The following is a 27,957-nucleotide window of genomic DNA, read 5'->3' on the forward strand; positions in this document are numbered from 1 at the left end:
AAGATGACATCTGTGTCACAATCCATATTTACCAAGGCTGCCTGTGTTTGGACCAGCTCTAAATCCTGTTGCTGGAATCTCACTCTAATTGGTTGTTTTCAAACACATGTCAGAATAAAGAAAGAGCACTGGGAGGATCCACAGCCAATTCTAGCCTGGATATACACATAACAGGTTGGGGAAATGTCTCAGAGGTGAGATTCACACGACAACATAATAAAGCCAGGAGTAAGCAAAAGCTTTTCCCTCCTGAAACTCAGACATACTCTTGTTTTGGTGTTCTATCTCTTCTATCCCTGGGTCATTCCACCAATTCGGTGCCTTTTAAGAAGTGTAACTTAAAAAATATATATAAAAAAAATAGGATTTCACCTAATTTTTACATTCTGTGATAAAGAGCACATGTTCAACTTCATAAAAAAACATGGTTTCCCAAATAAATAAAAAATAAATAAATGAATATAGTTAGTGCCTATTAAGTGCCAAATAAAGTAACCGGGTTGACTGTAACAGGGTTGACGATTTCTTCTTAAATCAGTCATGAATCTCCTTGTGACAGGCTTGTTGTGTGCAACAGGGAGGGGCAGCTGAATGCAAGCTTCACTATTTTTTTAATTACAACAATTCTAGCCTCTCTATCTACAGTATGGGTAACAGGGTTGACATGTTATGCTCGACCCGCTCAGTTTTCCACCACAAAACACCAGAAAATTGCCAAAAAGAGTACAACCAGCTCACTTGCTTTTTACTCTATGATTTGGCTATTAGATGTTCAATGTTCTTTTGAAATAAATATTATATTTAAAAAGGAATAGTTTCACCATATTAAAATGAGAGTTCAACTCACGTAACAGGGTTGACCTTAAAATGAGGGACTGACATAAATTAATCACTAATCACATGAAATCAATAATAATGATTTTGTGAAAGTACAAAATAACTAGGGCTTTACAATGATGGTGAAACTTGGAAACATTTTGGAATTAAGTGTGTTACAATCTTCCTAGAAGTGACACAGGGTTGATGGAGGGACATGTAAAAATGCTCAACTTCAGAACTTTAGCAAGTCTTTATTCATATAAAAAATCTGATTTATTGTATTATCCGTGTGGTCTATATTAAAGGGCACTTCATTTAATATAACAGGCTTTTAAAATGCAATATTTGTGCACAATTTCTTCTTAAAATATAAAAGGGACGCAAAAGGCAGTCTTTTCATGGAACACCCCCGTCTTCACAGCTTCCTCTTGGAACCTTTAAATCTTTCTTTAAACAGGAAAATGTACCTCCCCAGATGTATTCAAACAGCAGGCTACATCCTCATAAGCAAGTCGAAAAGTTGAGGAGTGTTGTCTCTCTTACTGCAGGCCTATTAGGGATTTCCCTTTATTGAAAAAAAAATAATCAACCAAAGCAGCTGATGCTCCACATCGCCACCACCAACAACAACAACAACAACAACACCATGCATTCCCTAGTGTCCGTGGGCTGTCTTCACTGACCACTTAAAATGCTGGACGGGCTGTGCCTGTTAAACAATGATTACTATTATTCATCTGCTCTGACCACACTGTGGCTGGGAGGAGAAAAAAAGAAAGTGCTGTGTAGGAAAAGCTTTGTGGTTATTTCCTCCCTTGCTGGACAGACTGGAAGGCCACAGCATATTAAGTGGAGGAGGGGAATGTGTTTTCTCTTTTTCCAGTCCCTCTCACACACACTCACACATACTCACACACACACAAACACACCGTCAGAAAGGCTCATCACAATCCAGGCAGCCTTGCCTCTTTAACTTCCCACATGTGTCTGGGCTTCTAAATCTTTCTGGCAACCATAAGGCTGTAACTCAGCCCTAGCAGCCTTAGTAGAGTGGTGTAGAATCTCCAGTCCCCGCGAGTAGCAGAGCAGAGTGGAGTAGAGTAGCCTCCAACGAGACGTCTGGGATAACGGAGTGTGCGTAGTGTCCAGGAAATATCTCAGGACTTCGGCAGGGACGTGTTATTGGAAAAGCTGACAAGGGGGCTGCCAGGAGTCTGTCATGCAGCTTTTTAAGAGGAGCTCAATCTCCTTTTATCTGCCTGACACACCCTGACTTAGTGAGAGATCACTGAGAGCCCTGAGAGAGAGACAGAGAGAGGGATAGGAGAGGGAGAGAAAGACAGGGGGAGAGGTAAGTTTTGTTTTCGCTCAGTTCCTGTCCTTTGTTTTAAGGGGACTTTTAAGTTTGCTACTCGTAACTGTTGACTGATGGGAGGGGGAGTAGGCGTGGAGAAGACTGTTCTTTATTTAGAACACTATTGCCATTGTTCGGAAGAAACTAAATAAAGTTTGCCCTTCTCTTTTGAAAAGAGTCATTTTAGTTTAATCTCAGTAACTGTTTGTTTTTGCTTCATGTTTTTCCCAGCACTCACAAAAGTTTATTTTAGAACCATTGTTCACGGAGACCTCTGGATTGAGGCAGGAAATGTATGTGTTTCCAGGAACAGTGACGGAGGCGGAATGCCCAAACTTTTTCAGAAAAATGAATCAAAAAAAGATTTTCAAAGGTGTTGCTCTGTAACTCTCTCCTCACAGCCGCTAGCTATCGTACGCTGGGACTGACCGACCGACTTCACCATATCAGTCCTGTCGGCATCGCATTTCGTTACTTTGCCCCTATGGGATACATGTTCCTATAAATAAGTAACTTACTGTGGAAAGAGTTCAGGCAGCAGCCTTATGGTTGTGGGGGTCCACCGAGAAGAGTTACATACTTTACTACTTTAGTACTGACTCTAGTTTCAGCAGTGAAGGAGGGGGTTGTGACTACTGGTATGTCTATGTGTGTGGGCAGGGTTTGGGGGCGGGGGAGTCAGGGGTCTTTGGCAGAGACCCTTCCCAATATAGTGTTGTGAAAAACAGATGCTGTGTGTCCATGGGGACAGTCCTAAACCCTGATATAGTAGCGAGGATCCAAGCAGGTGTTGAGTGTTTATTCACGTTGTTGATATTTGCTGTGACCGCGTGAGTCATAGTCATAGGGGCGGGTGTCTGGAGTCGATGAGGAGGTGGGATATGTAGCTATTTCCTCAGGGAGGGAAAAACACAGCCAGGCAAGCAGTGACCTGAGATGATAGACATGGGGACAAATGTTGTGTTATTCATTCTGTATAAAGCTACAGAATAAAATCACCCATAGATCTCACGTGTACAGTACTGTATGTACATTCACACATGCACAGTATTGCCTTGGTATGCAATCTCAGCTGTGCATTGCAAACTCTATTGTGCATTGAACTGTGAATTCCTGCATTTATAGTGTGCAAACAAGCCAGATAGGTGTACTTTCCTCTGTATCACATGTGTATGTAAATCCTATGAGAATCAACAGCTCCTTTCCAGTCTGCCCCAGAGACAGAGCTTGCTGAAGATGTCAGAGTTTTTCTCACAAGGATCTGTGCCAAGGCTCAGTATGTAGCACAGACACACTTCAAAAGGAGAGCTTCTTCTCATCTGCTTAACATTTAGCTTGACTGTGTACTGATGTTTTCTCTGCCCACTGGAAATCAGAGAGAGAGAGAGAGTAGAGAGAGACAGAGATAGAGGAAAAAGTGAGAGAGAGAGAGTGAGAGGAAGAGAGGAGAGAGAGGAAAAAGTGAGAGGAAGAGAGAGAGAGAGGAAGAGGGTGAGAGAGAGGCAGAGATACAGTGGGGAGAAGAAGTATTTGATACACTTCCGATTTTGCAGGTTTTCCTACTTACAAAGCATGTAGAGGTCTGTAATTTTTTATCATAGGTACACTTCAACTGTGAGAGACGGAATCTAAAACAAAAATCCAGAAAATCACATTGTATGATTTTTAAGTAATTAATTTGCATTTTATTGCATGACATAAGTATTTGATACATCAGAAAACCTGAACTTAATATTTGGTACAGAAACCTTTGTTTGCAATTACAGAGATCATACGTTTCCTGTAGGTCTTGACCAGGTTTGCACACACTGCAGCAGGGATTTTGGCCCACTCCTCCATACAGACCTTCTCCAGATGCTTCAGGTTTCGGGTCTGTCGCTGGGCAATACAGACTTTCAGCTCCCTCCAAAGATTTTCTATTGGGTTCAGGTCTGGAGACTGGATAGGCCACTCCAGGACCTTGAGATGCTTCTTACGGAGCCACTCCTTAGTTGCCCTGGCTGTGTGTTTCGGGTCGTTGTCATGCTGGAAGACCCAGCCACTACCCATCTTCAATGCTCTTACTGAGGGAAGGAGGTTGTTGGCCAAGATCTCGCGATACATGGCCCCATCCATCCTCCCCTCAATACGGTGCAGTCATCCTGTCCCCTTTGCAGAAAAGCATCCCCAAAGAATTATGTTTCCACCTCCATGCTTCACGGTTGGGATGGTGTTCTTGGGGTTGTACTCATCCTTCTTCTTCCTCCAAACACGGCGAGTGGAGTTTAGACCAAAAAGCTGTATTAACAGGTGCAGTTAATACAGTTAATGAGTGGAGAACAGGAGGGCTTCTTAAAGAAAAACTAACAGGTCTGTGAGAGCCGGAATTCTTACTGGTTGGTAGGTGATCAAATACTTATGTCATGCAATAAAATGCAGATGAATTACTTAAAAATCATACAATGTGATTTTCTGGATTTTTGTTTTAGATTCCGTCTCTCACAGTTGAAGTGTACCTAATATAAAAATTACAGACCTCTACATGCTTTGTAAGTAGGAAAACCTGCAAAATCTGCAGTGTATCAAATACTTGTTCTCCCCACTGTATGTTGAGTGATAATGTGTGGAATAGTTACCACATGATGCCCAGTGCTTCCCAGTCGAGTTTGGCAAGATGCTGCAAAAGTACTTCCTGTGAAAACGGCTTTCCACAACTCTCTATATTAGTGTTGTTGATATTTATACGCCAGTGTCTTGAGAGACATTTAAAAATGGGCATATCGAGAGTTCTTGAACTTTTATTTTCCTTTTTGTTTAGTTCTGGTAGTTTGATGAGCAACATATGTCCTGGCTTGACATTGTGCAAGCAGCTCCTCCATGGTTGCATGGAGGGTTGTTTCTTGTCACTCTCCAGATCATTAGGCCTTCATTAGGGTGCACCAACTCACTATAAAATATAATTGGGGAGCAGCAGTCAAATCCAATGGTCCTGAAGAGTCACTAACCCCTTGGAATGGGCTCCAGCAAATGTAAAGGTTTTATGATGAAGGCATTAATTGAGTCATATTGATCACTTCCTTTAATATTAATTCCCTAACTACAACTAGTCCCCTCATGTCTTTTAAATAGGCGTCATCTCCCTGCACAGGCTCTATTTTATCTTTTGAAACAATCAATACACAGTTTTCCTGACTGCTGTGCTGTCTTTAAAGCAATGCAAAATACTTTTGAGTCTCATTCAGATCACTTGAGGTAGAGTACAGTCCTTTTCCTCATATAACACCAAAGCTTTCAGAGGTGTTTCTCTCTCTGGATACTAAGTAGAGTTGCATGTGTTGTCTAAGGCCCCTCTCAGTCCTTCTCCCTCCTGACAGTTCCTCCTGAGTACGGGGAAAACTCTGGCTTCTCTCTCTTTGTCTACTTTAGTCTGCAAAGTCCTGTTATTGAGCAGAATGACTGATTGGTACTAAAAGTAATGGTATCACTGTATAGAAACTGTCTCCAGTGCGGGATGGTACTGTGCCTACTAAAGAGCTATAGGTAAAGGATAAGGTAGAGGGAAGAATAATATATGTCATTTAGCAGACGCTTTTATCCAAAGCGACTTACAGTCATGCGTGCATACATTTTACGTATGGCTGGCCCTGGGAATCAAACCCTGGCGGTGCAAGCACTATCCTCTACCAACTGAGCCATACAAGACAGCCATGCCCTTCTCAAATAAGGGTATCATGTCCCACAAGACATTTGGCCTGTGAATATATTGCATTCTGCTATTTATATTACAATAATATATTGCATTCTGCAATTTTGCAAAGTGTAATAACAGTCTGTAATGTATACAAAGCATGACCTGCATGCAGACTGTAACATATTCTGTATATTCTTGAAATATGACAGCCGACCTGGGTTGAAGTATTTTTTTCACTATAGTATACTATGGTATAAATACTGTAGTGTTACTATATTGATATACTATAGTATTTACTGTAGTGTTTTTGCGGACTTTACAGTAGTAGTCACTGTAGTGTTTTTGCACAAAAACACTACAGTGAATAATGTATTATTTACTGTAGTGTTTTCGAGGACATAACTGTGGTATACTCTAGTAATTACTGTAGTGTTTTTGAGGACATTAATGTAGTATTTACTATAGTGTTTTTGTTTTATTATCTTTGACATAGAATTGGGAGCTTTTTCTTTGAGGAAATCTACTGGATAAATACTAAAAGAGCAAATTTACCATAACTTGTAGGTAGGTATGTACAGTGCATTTGGAAAGTATTCAGACTCCTTCCCTTTTTCAAAAACAAAATACGTTACAGCCTTATTCTAAAATTGATTATTTTTTCTTAAATTGTCATCAATCTACACACAATACCCCATGATCACAAAGCGAAAACAGGTATAAATATTCAGACCCTTTGCTATGAGACTCGAAATTGAACTCAGGTGCATTGTGTTTCCATTGATCATCCTTGAGATGTTTCTACAACTTGATTGGAGTCCACCTGTGGTCAATTAAATTGATTGGACATGATTTGGAAAGGCACACACCTGTCTATATAAGGTCCCACAGTTGACAGTGCATGTCAGAGCAAAAACCAATCCATGAGGTCGAAGAAATTGTCCGTAGAGCTCCGAGACAGGATTGTGTCGAGGCACAGACCTGGGGAAGGGTACACAAAACATTTCTGCAGCATTGAAGGTCCCCAAGAACACAGAGGCCTCCATCATTCTCAAATGGAAGAAGTTTGGAACCACCAACTCTTCCTAGAGCTTGCCTGGCCGCACGGCCAAACTGAGCAATCGGGGGAGAAGGGCCTTGGTCAGGGAGGTGACCAAGAACCCGATGGCCACTCTGACAGAGCTCCAGAGTTCCTCTGTGGAGATGGGAGAACCTTCCAGATGGACAACCATCTCTGCAGCACTCCACCAATCAGGCCTTCATCGTAGTGTGGCCAGACGGAAGCCACTCCTCAGTAAAAGGCACATGACAGCCCATATGGAGTTTGCCTAAAGGCACGTAAAGGACTCTCAGACCATGAGAAACAAGATTATCTTGTCTGATGAAACCAATATTGAAGTCTTTGGCCTGAATGCCAAGCGTCACTACGGTGAAGCATGGTGGTGACAGCATCATGCTGTGGGGATGTTTTTCAGCGGCAGGGACTGTGAGACTTGTCAGGATTGAGGGAAAGAGGAACGGAACAAAGTACAGAGAGATCCTTGTTGAAAACCTGCTCCAGAGCGCTCAGGATCTCAGACTGGGGCGAAGGTTCCCCTTCCAACAGGACAACGACCATAAGCACACAGCCAAGACAACGCAGGAGAGGCTTTGGGACAAGTCTCTGAATGTCCTTGAATGGCCCAGCCGGAGCCTGGACTTGAACCCGATCTAACATCTATTGAGAGACCAGAATATAGTTGTGCAGCGACGCTCCCCATCCAAACTGACAGAGCTTGAGAGGATCTACAGAGAAGAATGGGAAAAACTCCTCGAATACAGGTGTGCTAAGCTTGTAGCGTCATCCCCAAGAAGACTCAAAACTATGAAATAATACATATGGAATTATGTAGTAACCAAAAAAGTGTTAAACAAATCAAAATATATTTGATATTTGATATTCTTCAAAGTAGCCACCCTTTGCCTTGATGGCAACGTTGTACACTCGCATTCTCTCAACCAGTTAGTCACCTGGAATGCATTTCATTTAACAGGTGTGCCTTGTTAAAAGTTAATTTATTTCCTTGAGCCAATCAGTTGTGTTGTGACAAGATAGAGGTGCTATACAGAAGATAGCCCTATTTGGTAAAAGACCAAGTCCATATTTTGGCAAGAACAGCTCAAATAAGCAAAGGGAAACGACAGTCCATCGTCACTTTAAGACATGAAGGTCACAACTTTGAAAGTTTCTTTAAGTGCAGTCGCAAAAACCATCAAGTGCTATGATGAAACTGGCTCTCATGATGACCACCACAGGAAAGGAAGACCCAGAGTTACTTCTGCAGCAGAGGATAAGTTCATTAGAGTTATCTGCACCTCAGATTGCAGACCAAATAAATGTTTCAAAGAGTTCAAATAACAGACACATCTCAACATCAACTGTTCAGAGGAGACTATGTGAATCAGGCCTTCATGGTCAAATTTCTGCAAAGAAACCACTACTAAAGGATACCAATAATAAGAAGAGAATTGCTTGGGCCAAGAAACACGAGCAATGGACATTAAACCAGTTGAAATCTGTACTTTCGTCTGATGAGTCCAAATTAGAGATTTTTGGTTCCAACCGCCGTGTCTTTGTGAGACGCAGAGTAGGTGAACGGATGATCTCCACATGTGCGGTTCCCACCATGAAGCATGGAGGAGGAGGTGTGATGGTGTGGGTGTGCTTTGCTGGTGACATTCTGTGATTCAATTCAAGGCACACTTAAGCAGCATGGCTACCACAGCATTCTGCAGCGATACGCCATCTCATCTGGTTTGGGCTTAGTGGGACTATCATTTGTTTTTCAACAGGACAATGACCCAAAACACACCTCCAGGCTGTGTAAGGGCTATTTGACCAAGAAGGAGAGTGATGGAGTGCTGCATCAGATGACCTGGCCTCCCCAATCACCTGACCTCAACCCAATTGAGATGGTTTGGGATGAGTTGGACCACAGAGTGAAGGAAAAGCAGCCAACAAGTGCTCAGCATATGTGGGAACTCCTTCAAGACTGTTGGAAAAGCATTCCTCATGAAGCTGGTTGAGAGAATGCCAAGAGTGTAGAAGAAGTTTGAAGAATCTCAAATATAAATATATTTTGATTTGTTTAACACTTTTTTGGTTACTACATTATTCCATATGTGTTATTTCATCGTTTTGATGTCTTCGCTATTATTCTACAATGTAGAAAATAGTCAAAATAAAGAAAGACCCTTGAATGAGTAGGTGTGTCCAAACTTTTGACCGGTTACTGTATGTAAATGTGATTTTTCCGGGGTTTAAAAAAAAATACATTTATCAGCATTTCTAAAAACCAGTTTTTTCTTTGTCATTATGGGGTATTGTGTGTACAGTCGTGGTCAAAGGTTTTGAGAATGACACAAATACTAATTTTCACAAAGTCTGCTGCCTCAGTTTTGATGATGGCAATTTGCATATACTCCAGAATGTCATGAAGAGTGATCAGATGAATTGCAATTAATTGCAAAGTCCCTCTTTGCCATGAAAATGAACTTAATCCCAAAAAAACATTTCCACTGCATTTCAGCCCTGCCACAAAAGGACCAGATGCCATCATGTCAGTGATTCTCTCGTTAACACAGGTGAGAGTTTTGATGAGGACAAGGCTGGAGATAACTCTGTCATGCTGATTGAGTTAGAATAACAGACTGGAAGCTTTAAAAGGAGGGTGGTGATTGAAATCATTGTTCTTCTTCTGTTAACCATGGTCACCTGCAAGGAAACACGTGCCGTCATCATAGATTTGCACAAAAAAGGGCTTCACAGGCAAGGATATTGCTGCTAGTAAGATTGCACCTAAATCAACCATTTATCGGATCATCAAGAACTTCAAGGAGAGAGGTTCAATTGTTGTGAAGAAGGCGTCAGGGCGCCCAAGAAAGTCCAGCAAGCGCCAGGACCATCTCCTAAAGTTCATTCAGCTGCGGGATCGGGGCACCACCAGTGCAGAGCTTGATCAGGAATGGCAGCAGGCAGGTGTGAGTGCATCTGCACGCACAGTGAGGTGAAGACTTTTGGAGGATGGCCTGGTGTCAAGAAGGGCAGCAAAGAAGCCACTTCTCTCCAGGAAAAACATCAGGTACAGGGATTGGACTGCTGAGGACTGGGGTAAAGTCATTTTCTCTGATAAATCCCCTTTCCGATTGTTTGGGGCATCCGGAAAACACTTTGTCCGGAGAAGACAAGGTGAGCACTACCATCAGTCCTGTGTCATGCCAACAGTAAAGCATCCTGAGACCATTCATGTGTGGGTTTGCTTCTCAGCCAAGGGAGTGGGCTCACTCACAATTTTGCCTAAGAACACAGCCATAATTAAAGAATGGTACCAACACATGCTCTGAGAGCAACTTCTCCCAACCATCCAAGAACAGTTTGGTGACGACCAAGGCCTTTTCCAGCATGATGGAGCACCTTGCCATAAGGCAAAAGTGATAACTAAGTGTCTCGGGGAACAAAACATCGAAATTTTTGGTCCATGGCCAGGAAACTCCCCAGACCTTAATCCCATTGAGAACTTGTGGTCGATCCTCAAGAGGCGGGTGGACAAACAAAAACCCACAAATTCTGACAAACTCCAAACATTGATTATGCAAGAATGGGCTGCCATCAGTCAGGATGTGGCCCAGAAGTTAATTAACAGCATGCCAGGGCGGTTTGCAGAGGTCTTGAAAAAGAAGGGTCAACACTGAAAATATTGACTCTTTGCATAAACTTAATGTAATTGTCAATAAAAGCCTTTGACACTTATGGAATGCTTGTAATTATACTTCAGTATACCATAGTAACATCTGACAAAAATATCTCATAACACTGAAGCAGCGAACTTTGTGAAGACCAATACCTGTGTCATTCTCAAAACGTAGAAACTGTAGATTGATGAGGAAAAACGACAATTCAATCCATTTTAGAAAAAGGTTGTAATGTAACAAAATGTGGAAAAAGTCAAGGGGTCTGAATACTTTCTGAATGCACAGTAGGTAAGTATGTAAGACTGGAGTCTGAATGGATAGTTCAGAGCTTCTGCTCTTTCTGTAACCTGTAGGGAACACAGTATATGGTCTATACTTGGCATGTAAGTTTCTCACTCCTGGGTGGCAAAATTGTGATATTAGAGATGGGAATGGGTGGAAAGCAGTATATGCAAATTAAATACTGTAGTATTTCTATAGTTTAAAAAACTGTAGTGTTTTAGCGGACACTGTAGTGTTTTTGTGGACATTACTGTCGTATTTACTACGTTTCTTTTTTTGTGGATGATACTGTAGTATGTACTGTAGTATTCTCAACAAGCTCTCAGTCTCACTGTAGAATAAGATGTTCATCCACGTTCTCCAAACATCACATTTTGTAGTTGCTCCAAAATGTCAAATTTCGCAGTGTTTTTGTTGCTCCTGCTGCTCTGTATTGTTCTATTTCTTAAGTTTAGGCACTCATTCCGAATGGTTGAGGTAAGGGTTAAGGTTTAGGATAGGTTTAAAACATTAAGTTTAGGCACTCATTCCAAATGGTTGAGGTAAGGGTTAAGGTTTGGGATAGGGTAAAAAAAAAAACTGTGTCCACAACTGGGATCGAACACACAACCTTCCCCATCCACAATGCCCTAGCAAAACCCAAGCATACTTGATGTTAATAGCGCTAACTGTTGCCCCTAGTGGCCAGTTTTGAAGGCATTTCCAGACATCCTCGGGATAGACATCCAATTTCAACTTCAATCTTGAACGACCTGGCTGAGTATTCTACAGAAAACTATAAAATTATATACTCCACATGATCGAGGGCTATGAGTCCTGTACACCCTCCAGTAGTGTGGAGAGAGAGAGAGAGAGAGAGAGAGAGAGAGAGAGAGAGAGAGAGAGAGCGAGAGAGAGAGAGAACCAGGTATTTCATATTCTCTGGCTCCATGCTAACAATTTAATGTAAGAGATGGGCATGAAACAACAGTGGGTGTCCATAGATAGTTGATGGTAGTTTTTTCTATATTTTTCATAACATTTTCATTTCATGTGCTGTATTTGCATGGCATGTACTGTGTACCATTTTGATTATAAGCCCACATTTTGCTGAAATGTCAGTACACCATCTTCTGCTAGGCAACATGTGTGAATGTCACAGTATTAATGAGCAACAGACTCATTTCAATACAGCTTTCCACATCATAGCCCTACTCCAGAGACCTCTTCTTGGATGCAGTTGTTGTACACTTCACATCACAGTGGTTGTGACCTATTATTCAAAAAACTGCGAGAGAGAGAAGAGATTCCAGCGCAGAGAAACGCAATTTGCCATCACTGTCTTTTCCCAAGGGAGGGAGGCGATAGGAGGCGAGGGGTGTAGTGCGCTTGACTCCCTCTGATCTGTCACCACATTATAAGCTGATCTGTGGGAGGGTTTCTCTGCTCCATCTCTCTCTCTCTCTCTCTCTCTCTCTCTCTCGCTCTCTCGCGCTCTCTCTCTGCCCATGTCTTAATCACAACGGGGCGCTGCTCCTCTCAACCCCTAGCCCATGTAATTCCTCCCAAAAGTAGTGTCAGTTTGAATCAGATTTAAATAGTTTGGCTGAGACCTACTCTGCTCTGCTCTGCTTGTGGTCGCTCAGATATGCAGCGAGACCTCAATCAAATAATATTATGGCAATTGTAGGGCTTGTTAACTTTGGTGACTTAAAATCAATACATGAAGAGAAGTACATTTGGCCTGTACTGCAACAGTACTGATGTTTCTTCACAACCTGGTCTCAGAGCATTTTGTAGGATTCTGTACATAAATCCGTGATACCCATTTAGTATGAGATGTTATGTTTCGTATGGTATGTATTCATTTGTGGATGTCCATCACCATTTCGTATGATATGTTAAGAATTACAATTATATGTTACAAATTTGCAAAACGTACAATAGGTTACGAATTCTAGCTAGGTGGCTAACGTGAGCTAGCTCGCTAATGTTAGCTAGGCTAGGGGTTAGGGATAGGGTTAAGGTTAGGGTTAAGTTTAGGAGTTAGGTTACGGGGTTAAGGTTAGGGGAAGGGTTAGCTAAAAGGGTTAGGGTTAGGTGAAGGGTTAGCTAAAATAGTTAAGGTTAGAGTTAGGGGAAGGGTTAGTTAACATGTTAAGTCGTAGCAAAGTAGCTAAAAAGTAGTAAGTAGTTGAAAAGTTGTTAATTAGCTAAAATGCTAAAGTTGTCCATGATGAGATTCAAACTCTTAACCTTTGGATTGCTAGATGTTTGTGTTATTACGCCCGCCCAACCACCCTCCTTTCGTTTTGGCCTTAAGTAACCATCTGTCTTATCTAACCATACCAAATGTAAGATATCATACATGTCGTACAGAATAATACAAAATGCTCTGAGACCAGGTTGTTCTTCCTTCTTAAATCAAGTTGAACTTGAGTCTTTGAATCCACTGGTATGTCACCCTCTGTTCTTGAACATGAATACAGAATTTTAGATGAGGTTTGAACTTCAGAGCGAGTGACTTCAGTACATGGGCCCTGAGATAATCAGAACACCATTAGACAATGATATTCAGAGATCTTATCTTATCTAATTATGTTGGAGGGCATTCTAAGCCAAATAAAGCCAGGGAGGGACACACTCACACACCTTCCCAAGTTTCCTTAATCAGGTTTGTAAGCTTTTTGATAAGCAAGGAGTGGCCATTTTGAAAAGTTGGCTCTCCTACTGTATTTGCAAGAGATGAAGAACACAGAGCATGTTGAGCTCTTAAAGTATTCATTGTGCCCTGCAGACAGCAGTGGTTAATGATAGGCTTCATTCACGCCTTCAATTCATTCTGTTGATTGTGTAGCTGGAGCTGGAGCTCAGTTACTTATGACTCATTGAGAGAACACATTGTTAGATTTGGAGCAGACTCAACGCTCCTTAAAGTTGTTGACTGTGATCCTATGACCAGGCAAGGAGGGCATTAATCAGAGAGGCAACAAAGAGACCAAAGATAACACTGAAGGAGCTGCAAAGCTCCACAGCGGAGATTGGAGTATCCACTTTAAGCCGTATACTCCACAGAGCTTGGCTTTACGGAGAGTGGCCAGAAAAAAGCCATTGCTTAAAGACAAAAATAAGCAAACACGTTTGGTGTTCGCCAAAAGGCATGTGGGAGACTCCCCAAACATATGGAAGAAGGTACTCTGGTCAGATGAGACTAAAATTGACCTTTTTGGCCATCAAGGAAAATGTCAGGCACAAACCCAACACCTCTCATCACCCCGAGAACACCATCCCCACAGTGAAGCATGGTGGTGGCAACATCATGCTGTGGGGATGTTTTTCATTGGCAAGGACTGGGAAACTGTTCAGAATTGAAGGAATGATGGATGGCGCTAAATACAGGGAAATTCTTGAGGGAAACCTGTTTAAGTCTTCCAGAGATTTGAGACTGGGACGGAGGTTCACCTTCCAGCAGGACGATGACCCTAAGCACACTGCTAAAGCAACACTTGAGTGGTTTAAGGGGCAACATTTAAAAGTCTTGGAATGGCCAAGTCAAAGCCCAGACCTCAATCCAATTGAGAATCTGTGGTATGATTTAAAGATTGCTGTATACCAGCGGAACCCATCCAACTTGAAGGAGCTGGAGCAGTTTTGCCTTGAAGAATGGGCAAAAATCCCAGTGGCTAGATGTGCCAAGCTTATAGAGACATAGCCCAAGAGACTTGCAGCTGTAATTGCTGCAAAAGGTGGCTCTACAAAGTATTGACTTTGGGGGGGTGAAAAGTTATGCACACTCAAGTTTTCTGTTTCTGTCTTATTTCTTGTTTGTTTCACACAAAAAAAAATTTTGCATCTTCAAATTGGTAGGCATGTTGTGTAAATCAAATGATACAAACCTCCAAAAAATCCATTTTCATTCCAGGTTGTAAGGCAAAAAATAGGAAAAATGCCAAGTTGGGTAAATACTTTCGCAAGCCACTGTAGCTACTTTATGTAAAGTGGAACAGTGTTTCCGTGGAATAAGACAATAAGGCAAAGGAGAGAATATGGCGTAGATAGCTGTTAGAAATCGTGTGTGGTGAAAATGAAGATTAGGACTGCTTGTGAATGCCAAAATGTTAATTAGTTAAAAGGGGCATATGGCATAATATTTTCTTCCCAGAATTGTGTATATACAATACACTCCCCCTTAAATTTGGACAGAATCGGGAACTGGGGAATAAGTTGACAGATTCTGGTACCTGATCCACATGTTGTTTATAAAAGAGCGTAGTGGAGAGATGCCCAGTGATTTGGCAAGAGAGAAGTACCAACAACATTAAGCAATGCTTGGATTGCCTCTAATTGGAAATATACTTTGTTTTGTGCCACTCTGCTTTTTTTAGGCATTAACTAACAGAACAGAGTCCCCCCGTTGGACAGTACCTAGATAGTCTGAGGAAGCTCTCAAAGGGCAGTGTTCTGGTGGGCCTCCAAATGTCCATGTATTTTTCCTGGAACATCAGTTTTTCCTTCTGTCCACCAGTCCCTTTATGGGTGTAAAATACCATGAATTAATCTGTAAGCTGCCTCAATTTTTCCGATCATACTGTATGTGGGAGTTCTTCCCATCTGGAATGCATGGTGAGAGATGTCGCTGTTGACTGTTTATATGAGTTGACTCTGTGCAAACTCAGTGTGTAATATGACATGAGGTTTATGTGGCTGATGTACAGTAAGATGACACTCCAGGGGCTCACACAAAGATATTATTTACCAATGGCCTCCAACAGGTTTATGGTTAATACTGCAACAGTGATGTTTTACGGTAATGCTACTGTGTGTAGATACTGTCTCTCACTGTCTATTTGTTTCTGTACTGTACAGTGTGTACACACCACCTCGGGATGCTGACAGCTGTATCCACATTCATTTTTGTTATATCACCAGCCCACCTGGTGAGAGTCACTGAAAGGGACACTCTACCTCCTAGTGTAGGTTGTGTGTTGCTCTTGTGTAGTGCACTGGTGGTCCCCAGCCCTAGTTCTAGAGAGCAACAGTGTCTGCAAGCCTTGGTCCGAGCCAGTACTAACACCCTTATTCAATTAATCGAGCTCTTAGTCTGTGTTTGTACAGTTCTGCTCTAAACTCAAAGTTTACTTTGGAAAATGTAAGATTAGATGCTAATCTGGAGATGTGCAATAAGTGGTAAACAAAACTTAATCGAATGTAATTGAGTATTTGGTCCTGTTTGAAATGCAACAGTACAATCAGATTTCTTTGCTGACTGGCTTTAGAGTTTTCACAGGCGCTGTCTCGTGTCATTTGTTTCAGTTAGTGGTGAATGTGTGTGGTTGTCAAATGTGATTGGCTTTGGTGGCGGAGCCAGCCACTCCAAGCTCTGTAGACAATAAATTGTATTTTGTACAGAGTTATAAGGCTATTATTATGGTGCTTGAAGTGAACAATGTCTTCTCCCACTTTACAGGCGGACAATTAGAATCAACATTAATGGACACTATCAGCACATCAATGATGCAGAGAAGGAGTAATGGAGATATAGAAAGCTTATGGGACAATGAATCAGTTTGATTCCTAACTAAACTGTATTTTATTGTGCTCAAACTCAATGGCTGACTATGGCTTCAACAGTAGGGCCAGAATATATGGTTTTGGGAGTGTGATGGTTTCAGAATGCATCTGCTTTACTTTCAGGAAGTCACTTATCCTCTTCTTCTTCTCTTGCAGATGACCCAAGAACAGTGTACTCATAGGAACAATGTCCAGAGCTCAGAGAAACCACATGTGTACAAAGTGGGGATTTACGGCTGGCGGAAACGTTGCCTTTACTTCTTCGTGCTCCTGTTAATGATCCTGATCCTGGTCAACCTTGCTTTAACCATCTGGATACTAAAGGTCATGAACTTCACCATTGTAAGTCCTCCTCCCTACCTGCTTGTGTCTTTTTATTTTTTTTTATTTTTTTTATGACTGTGCTCTTGGGGCATTGATTATTGTATTTGATTAGAAGTGTGCTGGAATAATAGGGTTTTTCTCCATGTGGGGCTATAATGACAGGCCGGTAATTACAAGCTGTGGCATTTTAGTCAGGCGCCTTCATTTTCCCTCACAGTGGTCGATCTGCTACGGTGTTAGTCCACGTAGCTAACTCCAAGCTAGCGGTCTCTCTCCTCCCCTTCTCTCGCCTTCTCTTTCTCCCTTCCTTCCATCCTTGCATGTTGTTAGTTTCTGAGTGCCCCACTGTTCTTTTCTTCTCTACCTGAGATAGTTCAATTGAGGGCATGTTTAGTATTCAAGTGCAACCGCCTCAAGGTGCCCGCCTGGAACCAATGACGCTGTCACTTCCTGCACAGTAGAGAGGTGACATCAGCACAGGATAGGGGTGGCATCAGCAAAGGAGAGTGGTGACACCAGGGCCATACACTACATTAGATGACACATGTGTACCATTCACCTCAATGCCATGTCATACAGTACTTAGCACTAGACTGTAGAGTTTGACATACATTTCCACTGTGTTTCTCTGAATATCTGGAGTGTTAGTCTGGAGCTCAAGCCCTGTGAGCCATGTCGTCTGAGGCTGCTTTTTGCTAGGTAATCCTCAACGGTGAGTCAGATATTTATAGCGCTGTATGCCTCCCCTCCTTGTCTAAAACCATGAATAAACCATGAGGACAGGTTGATGTTTCACAGTGGAGTTTAATATGATAAATAAATAAATCACAAAGCGGTTTATTCAGAAGTTGCACTTCGAGGTCCATCAGTGTGGCTACTCAAAGCAATTGGGATGTCTTGTGTGTCGACTGCATATGTTCTAGACGCTGAGTGGCTATATTAAGGGTCCTAACCTTTATCAAAATAGATGCAAGTGGGATGTGATATCATGGCGAAAGTGATCCAGCTAAGTTCCTGCATAAAACTTTGATTTTACCATCATCAAATATCTATCTACATTTTGGCCCAAGCTACATTAGTTATACAGCCTATGAAACAGTCCACAGTCCACTGCAAGGTGTTGCTGTCTCATGTTCCTTAGATGGCCTCAAGGACATAGACTGTATGGAGCGTGATTGAGGACAGGCCTGGAGATCCATGGATGCAGAAGAGCAGGTGTCTGATTGTCAGATTTATGTTGTATTTAATTGCTCCGAAGCCCCACAGTACTGGATGACATGTCAAGGAAGGGTTACAGTGAGACTGTGAAAATGAATGTGGAGAGGAGGTGGTGGTTGAAGGGACACACACACACAGAGACATGGGAGAATGGTCACACACACACACTCACATACACAGGCCTGCTGGGCAGATTCACAATTAACTCTTGGGGAGGAAACAATAAGTGTCAGTTCAGAGACTGGAGTTGGTTGTGTTTAAATTACAGAGTTGGTGAGGTCTCTGCTCCCCTTCAGGCTGTCTTTTTACGAGTGTTTAGAAATCGCAATTCTGTGTCTTAAAAGGACAGTAAAGGAAGTAGCTAGCTGTAGGAGTCAGAGTCCAGTGACAGAGCAGGCTTGATGCCAGACCAAACAGATTCAAACATTAGGCCATGTCTCATCAGACTCCCACTCTCCCTCTGAGACCGAGTGCTTGTCTGCCAGCATTTAGAACTCCTCGTAGTGTTAAATGGGGATGTTCAAATGCAAGTGAAACTCTGGTCTAGATTAAGATAGATTAAGGTATACTGTGCACTCCTTGCCATTGCAGCACAGAATGACAAAGTTAATGGGATAAACATAGATATATTGGCAGTAGTCCTATCTGGGTCCCCCCCTTAAATTCATCACATTGTACTGTTCTGGAGTGGACTCATAAGGTGAACTTCACTAACATCAGGTGTCAGCAGTAATGGTAATTAGCAACACTGTCCTTATTCCAGGTCTGCCTGTAAAACTCACTCATACTGTTAAACCCTCCTCATTAAGAGCAGGAAGAGAGATAAGTGGGGCATACAGATTCAGACTGTATGCCCGGAGTCTAACCTTCATGCATTGGTGCGTGTCAGAGACAGACGAGACACGCAGGGTTACAGGAACCTTGTCTTCTCCCCAACCACCTCTGCTTGCTGCTGCTGCATTTTTAAACCCTGGGCAGAAAGGTTACCCAGCATTTTGACCTGAGAGTCAGAGGTAGTCCTCCTATTCAAACACAAGCCTGGCTGCTCTGGGCTCCATGCCAGGCCACCCTGCTCTGCTGGCCCTGACTGGGAGAGTCTGCTCTCTAATGGGGTGAGAGGGGAGCATGGGGAGGCCTCCCTGGAGCAGCTGCTCCAACCACACCTCCCAGCCATAGCCCTCTTTCTGGGCTGTGGATCACCACTCTGGGGAGACTGATCTAGGGCCCATGCAGGATGGAGCAGCAACAGCCCTGGTTCACGCTCCACAGGGTCAAGAGTTTTTCTTGTCTGGCCAGATACACATAATTCTCATCCCCAGTCCATTTTGCCATGCCCATGCCTTTGTGCCACCACCTCAACACCCGTTTGATTAGCACAGCACTCTGATGAAGGATAGAGGACATGGACAGAAAGCCTGGCACATTCACGATTCACCAGTATCACCATTGTGATGACCTCATTTTTCAGAAGTTAACTTTTCCTTTAATCCCCAGTACTTGATACCAGCCGTTACCGAGTCATCGCCCATCGCTGTGTTTTCATTGGTGCTGCTGGTCCTCTCAGTCCTGGACTGAGCTAAGCGGGGTCTGTCATATAAAGGGACTGTGGAGCTTGTTTTTCTGTTTGTTTATAGCAGGTGGTGAGGGGCCACGGATGCAGCGATAGTTTTCTGCCAGACTGAAAATTGTGTAACTTTCTATTAACCTCCGAGAGAGGCTGTTTAATATGTCAGTGTGGCAAAAAAAAATTGTATCCCTCGTCTCGCTCCACTCTCCACAGTCGTTCTCTCTGCTCTGTACTATCTACTCTCTCACTCTCTTTCGCTCTCCTTATATCTCCATCTCTTTCTATCTCACATTCTCTCTGATACATTTTCTCTCATCATGGTACAGCACTGCAGTTTGTGTCTAAGCAGCAAGTCAGAGTTCTACAACTCGTCTTGTGTTGCTTTCAATGGCATCAGCAGAAATGTCTATGCAGTCCACTGTATAGTGTTGTTTGTAATATATGTGGAATTACATATAAAACAAGCTGGAAGGCCACGTTTGTCATCATGTTGATTTACCTGACAAATACACAGACATTATTATTTTGTCCTCTGGTTCTCATAATCAAAAGCAACTACAGCATGACAGACCTGGCAACATTTGTCTCCACAATAAGATCCTACACATAGGTGGTGCATGAATTGAGTTACCCCTCAATGCAAAGCGCTTGGAGACTTAGGAAATGAAAAGTGCTGAGTAAATGCAACCCATTCATCCATTCAACAAATTGTTCTGCTAAATTATTTCTGTCAATTCTTTGTCCTCAATATTTGAGGTTCATCAGCCACCACGCTAAATTCAACAAACAATATTGTTTTGTCTCTTCGTTTTGTTTATTTGTACACATAATACATTATTTTTACATTTCATAAAGAAATGTCTCACATGACTTTACTGTCTGAATGTTGCAATCATAGTGCATCTATGTACAGCCGATGGTGATAGACACATTTATTTATTTTTATTTTTTATTTAACCTATATTTAACCAGGTAAGCCAGTTGAGAACAATTTCTCATTTTCAACTGCGACCTGGACAAGATAAGGCAAATCAGTGCAATAAAAACAACAACAACACAGAATTACATATGGGATAAACAAAACGTACAGTCAATAACACAACATAAAAATCTATATACAGTGTGTGCAAATGTAGTAAGTTATGGAGGTAAGGCAAAAAATAGGCCATAGTGCAAAATAATTACAATTTAGTATTAACACTGGAGTGATAGATGTGCAGAAGATGATGTGCAAATAGAGATACTGGGGTGCAAATGAGCAAAATAAATAACAATATGGGGATGAGGTAGTTGGGTGGGCTAATTACAGATGGGCTGTGTACAGGTGCAGTGATCGGTAAGCTGCTCTGACAACTGATGCTTAAAGTTAGTGAGGGAGATAAGAGTCTCCAGCTTCAGAGATTTTTGCAGTTCGTTCCAGTCATTGGCAGCAGAGAACTGGAAGGAATGGCGGCCAAAGGAGGTGTTGGCTTTGGGGATGACCAGTGAGATATACCTGCTGGAGCGCATACTAAGGGTGGGTGTTGCTATGGTGACCAATGAGCTAAGATAAGGCGGGGAATTGCCTAGCAGTGATTTATAGTTGACCTGGAGCCAGTGGGTTTGGCGACGAATATGTAGTGAGGTCCAGCCAACGAGAGCGTACAGGTCACAATGGTGGGTAGTATATGGGGCTTTGGTAACAAAACAGATGGCACTGTGATAGACTACATCCAATTTGCTGAGTAGAGTGTTGGAGGCTATTTTGTAAATGACATCGCCAAAGTCAAGGATCGGTAGGATAGTCAGTTTTACGAGGGCATGTTTGGCAGCATGAGTGAAGGAGGCTTTGTTGCAAAATAGGAAGCTGATTCTAGATTTAACTTTGTATTGGAGATGCTTAATGTGAGTCTGGAAGGAGAGTTTACGGTCTAACCAGACACCTAGGTATTTGTAGTTCTTCACATATTCTAAGTCAGACCCGCCAAGAATAGTGATTCTAGTCAGGCGGAAGGGTGCAACCAGCGTTCGATTGAAGAGCATTCATTTAGTTTTACTAGCGTTTAAGAGCAGTTGGAGGCTACGGAAGGAGTGTTGTATGGCATTGAAGCTCGTTTGGAGGTTTGTTAACACAGTGTCCAATGAAGGGACAGATGTATACAAAATGGTGTCGTCTGCGTAGAGGTGGATCTGAGAGTCACCAGCAGCAAGAGCGACATCATTGATATACACAGAGAATAGAGTCGGCCCGAGAATTGAACCCTGTGGCACCCCCATAGAGACTACCAGAGGTCCAGACAACAGGCCCTCCGATTTGACACATTGAACTCTATCTGAGAAGTAGTTGGTGAACCAGGCGAGGCAGTCATTTGAGAAATCAAGGCTATTTAGTCTGCCAATAAGAATGCAGTGGTTGACAGAGTCGAAAGCCTTAGCCAGGTCGATGAAGACGGCTGCACAGTACTGTATTTTATCGATCGCGGTTATAATATTGTTTAGGACCTTGAGCGTGGCTGAGGTGCACCCATGACCAGCTCAGAAACCAGATTGCATAGCGGAGAAGGTACGGTGTGATTCGAAATGGTCGGTGATCTGTTTGTTAACTTGGCTTTCAAATACTTTCGAAAGGCAGGGCAGGATGGATATAGGTCTGTAACAGTTTGGATATAGAGTGTCACCCCCTTTGAAGAGGGGGATGACCGAGGCAGCTTTCCAATCTCTGGGGATCTCAGACGATACGAAAGGTTGAACAGGCTAGTAATAGGGGTTGCGACAATTTCGGTGGCTAATTTTAGAAATAAAGGGTCCAGATTGTCTAGCCCAGCTGATTTGTAGGGGTCCAGATTTTGCAGCTCTTTCAGAACACATACACATATTGCAGCAGTTGCACACACAATGAGGGAAAATAACATTGATGAGCTTTGATTGTTAGACTCCCCTTAGGGTTTCAATGAGCTACGCTAAAAGCTTCTTCAATTTCCATCCGTGTACCAACTGGCTAGTTGTTTTTCCATGTGGAGAGGCCTCTGTCTTACATGAATTGGCCCACTTTGCATCTAAACAGCCAATTCTCTCCCAGGCAGCCTCCAGATTGGTGGATTCACTGCCTGTTTAATTCTAAGTCTGTTGATGATGTGCGGCCTACTGGCTGGCTGGCTATCACTCTGGACAATTAAGTCTCACTACACAGAAACAGCACGGAAAAGTCAGAGACAAAGAGCATGGAGAAACATGCCTGCTTGTTTTTCCACCATTCCGATGTAATTAATTTACAAAACAAAGAGCAGATTGGAGAATGGGCTGGAATTGGATTGTGTTTGGAAGTGTGGGGGGGATCAGCCTGCCCTTAAAGACTAGATGTAACATAGTAAAAGTAAATCTGTGACACTCAAATTAGGATGATATGTTACGTTTGGTATGGTTACATTAGAGAGAAGGTTACTTAAACCAAAAACAAAAGGAGGGAGGCTGGTCGGGGAGGATGAATGGGCTCAAAGACTAGAGGTAACATAGTAAATGTAAATCTGTAACACTCAAATTAGTATGATATGTTACGTTTGGTATGGTTACATAAGACAGAAGGTTAGTTAAGCCAAAAACAAAAGGAGTGATCAGCCTGGCCTCAAAGACTAGACGTAAAATAGTAAACTTAACAAGCAAAAGTAACATAGTTACAAAAGGAGGGAGGCTGGTTGGGGAGGATGGATGGATGGATGGATGGATGGATGGGTGTATAACGCAAACTTCTAGCAACCCAAAGTTTGCGTGTTCGAATCGCATCACAGACAACTTTAGCATTTTAGCTAATTAGCAACTTCTAAACTCCCCCCCTAACCCTAACTCCTAACCTTAACCTTAACCTTAACCCCTAACTCTAACCCCTAGCCTACAGTTGAAGTCGGAAGTTTACATACACTTAGGTTGGACTCATTAAAACTCATTTTTCAACCACTCCACAAATTTCTTGTTAACAAACTATAGTTTTGGCAAGTCGGTTAGGACATCTACTTTGTGCATGACACAAGTAATTTTTCCAACAATTGTTTACAGACAGATTATTTCACTTATAATTCACTGTATCACAATTCCAGTGGGTCAGAAGTTTACATACACTAAGTTGACTGTGCCTTTAAACAGCTTGGAAAATTCCAGAAAATGATGTCATGACTTTAGAAGCTTCTGATAGGCTAATTGACATAATTTGAGTCAATTGGAGGTATACCTGTGGATGTATTTCAAGGCCTACCTTCAAACGCAGTGCCTCTTTGCTTGACATCATGGGAAATCAAAAGAAATCAGCCAAGACCTCAGAAAAAAAAGTCTGGTTCATCCTTGGAAGCAATTTCCAAATGCCTGAAGGTACCACGTTCATCTGTACAAACAACAGTACGCAAGTATAAACACCATGGGACCACGCAGCCATCATACCGCTCAGGAAGGAGACGCATTCTGTCTCCTAGAGATGAACGTACTTTGGTGCGAAAAGTGCAAATCAATCCCAGAACAACAGCAAAGGAGCTTGTGAAGATGCTGGAGGAAACAGGTACAAAAGTATCTATATCCACAGTAAAACGAGTCCTATATCGACATAACCTGAAAGCCGCTCAGCAAGGAAAAAGCCACTGCTCCAAAACCGCCATAAAAAAGCCAGTCTACGGTTTGCAACTGCACATGGGGAGAAAGATCGTATTTTTTGGAGAAATGTCCTCTGGTCTGATGAAACAAAAATAGAACTGTTTGGCCATAATGACCATTGTTATGTCTGGAGGAAAAAGGGGGAAGCTTGCAAGCCAAAGAACACCATCCCAACCGTGAAGCACGGGGGTGGCAGCATCATGCTGTGGGGGTGCTTTGCTGCAGGAGGGAGTGGTGCAACATCTCAAGACATCAGTCAGGAAGTTAAAGCTTGGTCGCAAATGGGTCTTCCAAATGGACAATGACCCCAAGCATACTTCCAAAGTTGTTGCAAAATGGCTTAAGGACAACAAAGTCAAGGTATTGGAGTGGCCATCACAAAACCCTGACCTCAATCCTATAGAAAAGTTGACCTAAGACAGGGAATTTTTACTAGGATTAAATGTCAGGAATTGTGAAAACCTGAGTTTAAATGTATTTGGCTAAGGTCTATGTAAACTTCCGACTTCAACTGTACATATAAAGATGCTGCATGCTTTTAGTCTCCTTCCTTCGCTGTGTCATGGACCCTTAGTAGAGGTCTTACACCATCCTAGGTCTACCTTTGAAAATACCTAAATGTACATAACACAATTTGTTTGTTTAGAGTGGAATTTCATTCTATTGATCAAGTTGTGGTTTGTACCAGAAGATAGATTAGGAGTGAAAAGAGATGGAAGTCAGTGTCTCTTTCAAATGGAGATCAAAGTCACTGGTGGTCTATCCCTGAGGATTGTATTGCAGTTTAGCCACTGTTTGGGGAAGTATCAGGACATTTCTATAAACTTAGTGCTAGTGTCCCTCTGGACTACGCATGGTCAGCTCTGGTCCTCTGGGCCCTGAGTGTCTGCTGGTTTGCTGGTTTCTCCTCTGTCGCCACCAGTGGTGTAAAGTACTTAAGTAAAAATACTATTAAAGTGCTACTTAAGTAGTTTTTTGGGGTATCTGTACATTACTTTACTATTTATATTTTTGACAACTTTTACTTTTGCTTCACTACATTCCTGAAGAAAATAATGTATTTAATCTTACTTTAATATGTACTCCATAAATTTTCCCTAAGACCCAAAAGTTACATTTTGAATAATTAGCAGGACAGGAAAATTGTCAAATTCATACACTTATCAAGAGAACATCCCTGGTCATCCCTACTACCTCTGATCTGGCGGACTCTTAAAGGGAGTGCTCCTAATCTCAGTTTGTTACCTGTATAAAAGATACCTGTCCACAGAAGCAATCAATCAATCAGATTCCAAACTCTCCACCATGGCCAAGACCAAAGAGCTCTCCAAGTATGTCAGGGACAAGATTGTAGACCTACACAAGGCTGGAATGGGCTACAAGACCATCGCCAAGCAGCTTGGTGAGAAAGTGACAACAGTTGGCGCGATTATTCGCAAATGGAAGAAACACAAAAGATCTGTCAATCTCCCTCGGCCTGGGGCTCCATGCAAGATCTCACCTCGTGGAGTTGCAATGAACATGAGAATGGTGAGGAATCAGCACAGAACTACACGGGAGGATCTTGTCAATGATCTCAAGGCAGCTGGGACCATAGTCACCAATAAAACAATTGGTAACAAACTACGCCATGAAGGACTGAAATCCTGCAGTGCCCGCAAGGTCCCCCTGCTCAAAAAAGCACATATACAGGCCCGTCTGAAGTTTACCAATGAACATCTGAATGATTCAGAGGAGAACTGGTTGAAAGCGTGGTCAGATGAGACCAAAATCGAGCTCTTTGGCATCAACTCAACTCGCTGTGTTTGGAGGAGGAGGAATGCTGCCTATGACCCCAAGAACACCTTCCCCACCGTCAAACATGGAGGTGGAAACATTATGCTTTGGGGGTGTTTTTCTGCTAAGGGGACAGGACAACTTCACCGCATCAAAGGGACGATGGACGGGTTGATGGACGGGGCCATGTACCATCAAATCTTGGGTGAGAACCTCCTTCCCTCAGCCAGGGCATTCAAAATGGGTCGTGGATGGGTATTCCAGCATCACAATGACCCAAAACACACGGCCAAGGCAACAAAGGAGTGGCTCAAGAAGAAGCACATTAAGGTCCTGGAGTGGCCTAGCCAGTCTCCAGACCTTAATCCCTTAGAAAATCTGTGGAGGGAGCTGAAGGTTCGAGTTGCCAAACGTCAGGCTCGAAACCTTAATGACTTGGAGAAGATTTTTGTTGTTATTCTGTCTCTCACTGTTCAAATAAAGCTACCATTAAAATTATAGACTGATAATTTCTTTGTCAGTGGGCAAACGTACAAAATCAGCAGGGGATCAAATACTTTTTTTCCCTCACTGTAAGTATATTTAGAAACCAAATACTTTTAGAATTTTACTCAAGTAGTATTTTACTGGGTGACTTCCACTTTTACTTGAGTCATTTTCTATTAAGGTATTTTTACATTTACTCAAGTATGACAATTGGGTACTTTTCCCAACACTGGTCGGCACGTCATTGATTCATTAATGTCACTGCTTGCTATCTGGCTCAGATGCTGCTTTGAAAGAAAGAACAAAAAAATGCAGACAATCATACTCTGGCATACAAATTAGGAAGTCCATCCATTGTTAAGTGAAACTGCGCCTTCAGTTATGGGAGGCAGGTAGCTTAGTGGTTAAGAGTGTTGTGCCAGTAACCGAAAGGTCGCTGGTTCTAATCCCCGAGCTGACTAGTTGAAAAATCTGTTGATGTGCCCTTGAGCAAGGCACTTAACCATAATTGCTCCTGTAAGTCGCTCTGGATAAGAGTGTCTACTAAAATTTTAATAACCAATCTTGGTCTTGGAGAGCCACATGGGTAACTAACACACCTGATTGAACCGATTGTAAAATATTTTAATTAGGTGTGTTCATTTCCTGGCATACATTCCAACCGAGAATAAATGTACAATCAAGCATGTCCAGCCAATCTAGTGTGACATGGAGTGAGTAAAAGTGTCGGCCCTCGGTCTAACGATCTAAGACGTTGGTTGCTCCCGTGTGTTACATACGCTTTATCATTAATTAGTCTCTGGACAGGGGCGGCAGCTGTTGTGTCTCTGTGATGTACAGTATAATGTACACTGTATTACAGTGGGAGACCAAAGAGCCCCATGGAATATTAAACATTAGGAGGACTAAGCCTGGGCCATTGCACCACTTTCTGTTTGCATATTAGCATTTCTATCCAGCCAACCTTATGCCATTCTAGTCAAGGTCTTTGGTTATCAAAAGGTGAGTACGTACTGCACTCTACATTCAGGGTGATAGTAGATCCATTTTATGATAGCGGTTATTCAAAAAAATATATATGATAGCAGTTAGTATTATTTTTCTCCCTAATGCTGCACTTTGTCTCAATGCCAAACACTTGCTCTTTGCAGACTTACTCAGATAGTGTCACGTCTCCTCCCGTAACTCCCCTCCGGCGCTCTGATTCGCCGGTCTACTGAGCCACCGGTCTGAGCGCACCACCTCGGCAACACTGGAATGTAAACCCAACACACCCTAATCACCTCCAGCGCACCTGCACCTCATCATCTCATCACCACCCCTATTTAGCCCTGGACTGTTCGGTATGATGTTGTGTGTGATTGTTAAGCTTTGTGTCGTTTACTCTGTTTGTTATTTCTTGTTCTCATTGTTAAGTAAACCTTGACCTTGTTAATTCCTTTATCTGCGTCCTGCCTCTTCGTATACTCAGTACTCGTCACAGAATCACACACCAAATGAAAATGGATGCAGCAGGAGTTTCCCGGTGCCTCGACCAGCAGCAGCTTGCCCAGTTGAACGCCACCATAC

General features: G+C 42.5%; 1 protein-coding gene across 3 annotated transcripts in view; it reads left to right on the forward strand.

Moving 5' to 3' along the window:
* The window catches only part of LOC121573524 (delta-sarcoglycan-like), a 345,990-nt gene that overhangs the window by 232,503 nt on the left and 85,530 nt on the right, over nt 1–27,957 (forward strand). For 2 of the 3 annotated variants that reach the window (XM_041885585.2, XM_041885586.2), the window contains exon 2: nt 16,560–16,745. In XM_041885585.2, the coding sequence (XP_041741519.1) occupies nt 16,560–16,745 (186 nt within the window). Of the gene's footprint in view, nt 1–1,714; nt 2,171–16,559; nt 16,746–27,957 lie in introns of those variants that run through there. The other variant, XM_041885584.2, reaches the window with a different exon arrangement.

Source organism: Coregonus clupeaformis, chromosome 35 (assembly GCF_020615455.1).
Source record: "Coregonus clupeaformis isolate EN_2021a chromosome 35, ASM2061545v1, whole genome shotgun sequence".
Taxonomy (NCBI): Eukaryota; Metazoa; Chordata; class Actinopteri; order Salmoniformes; family Salmonidae; genus Coregonus; species Coregonus clupeaformis.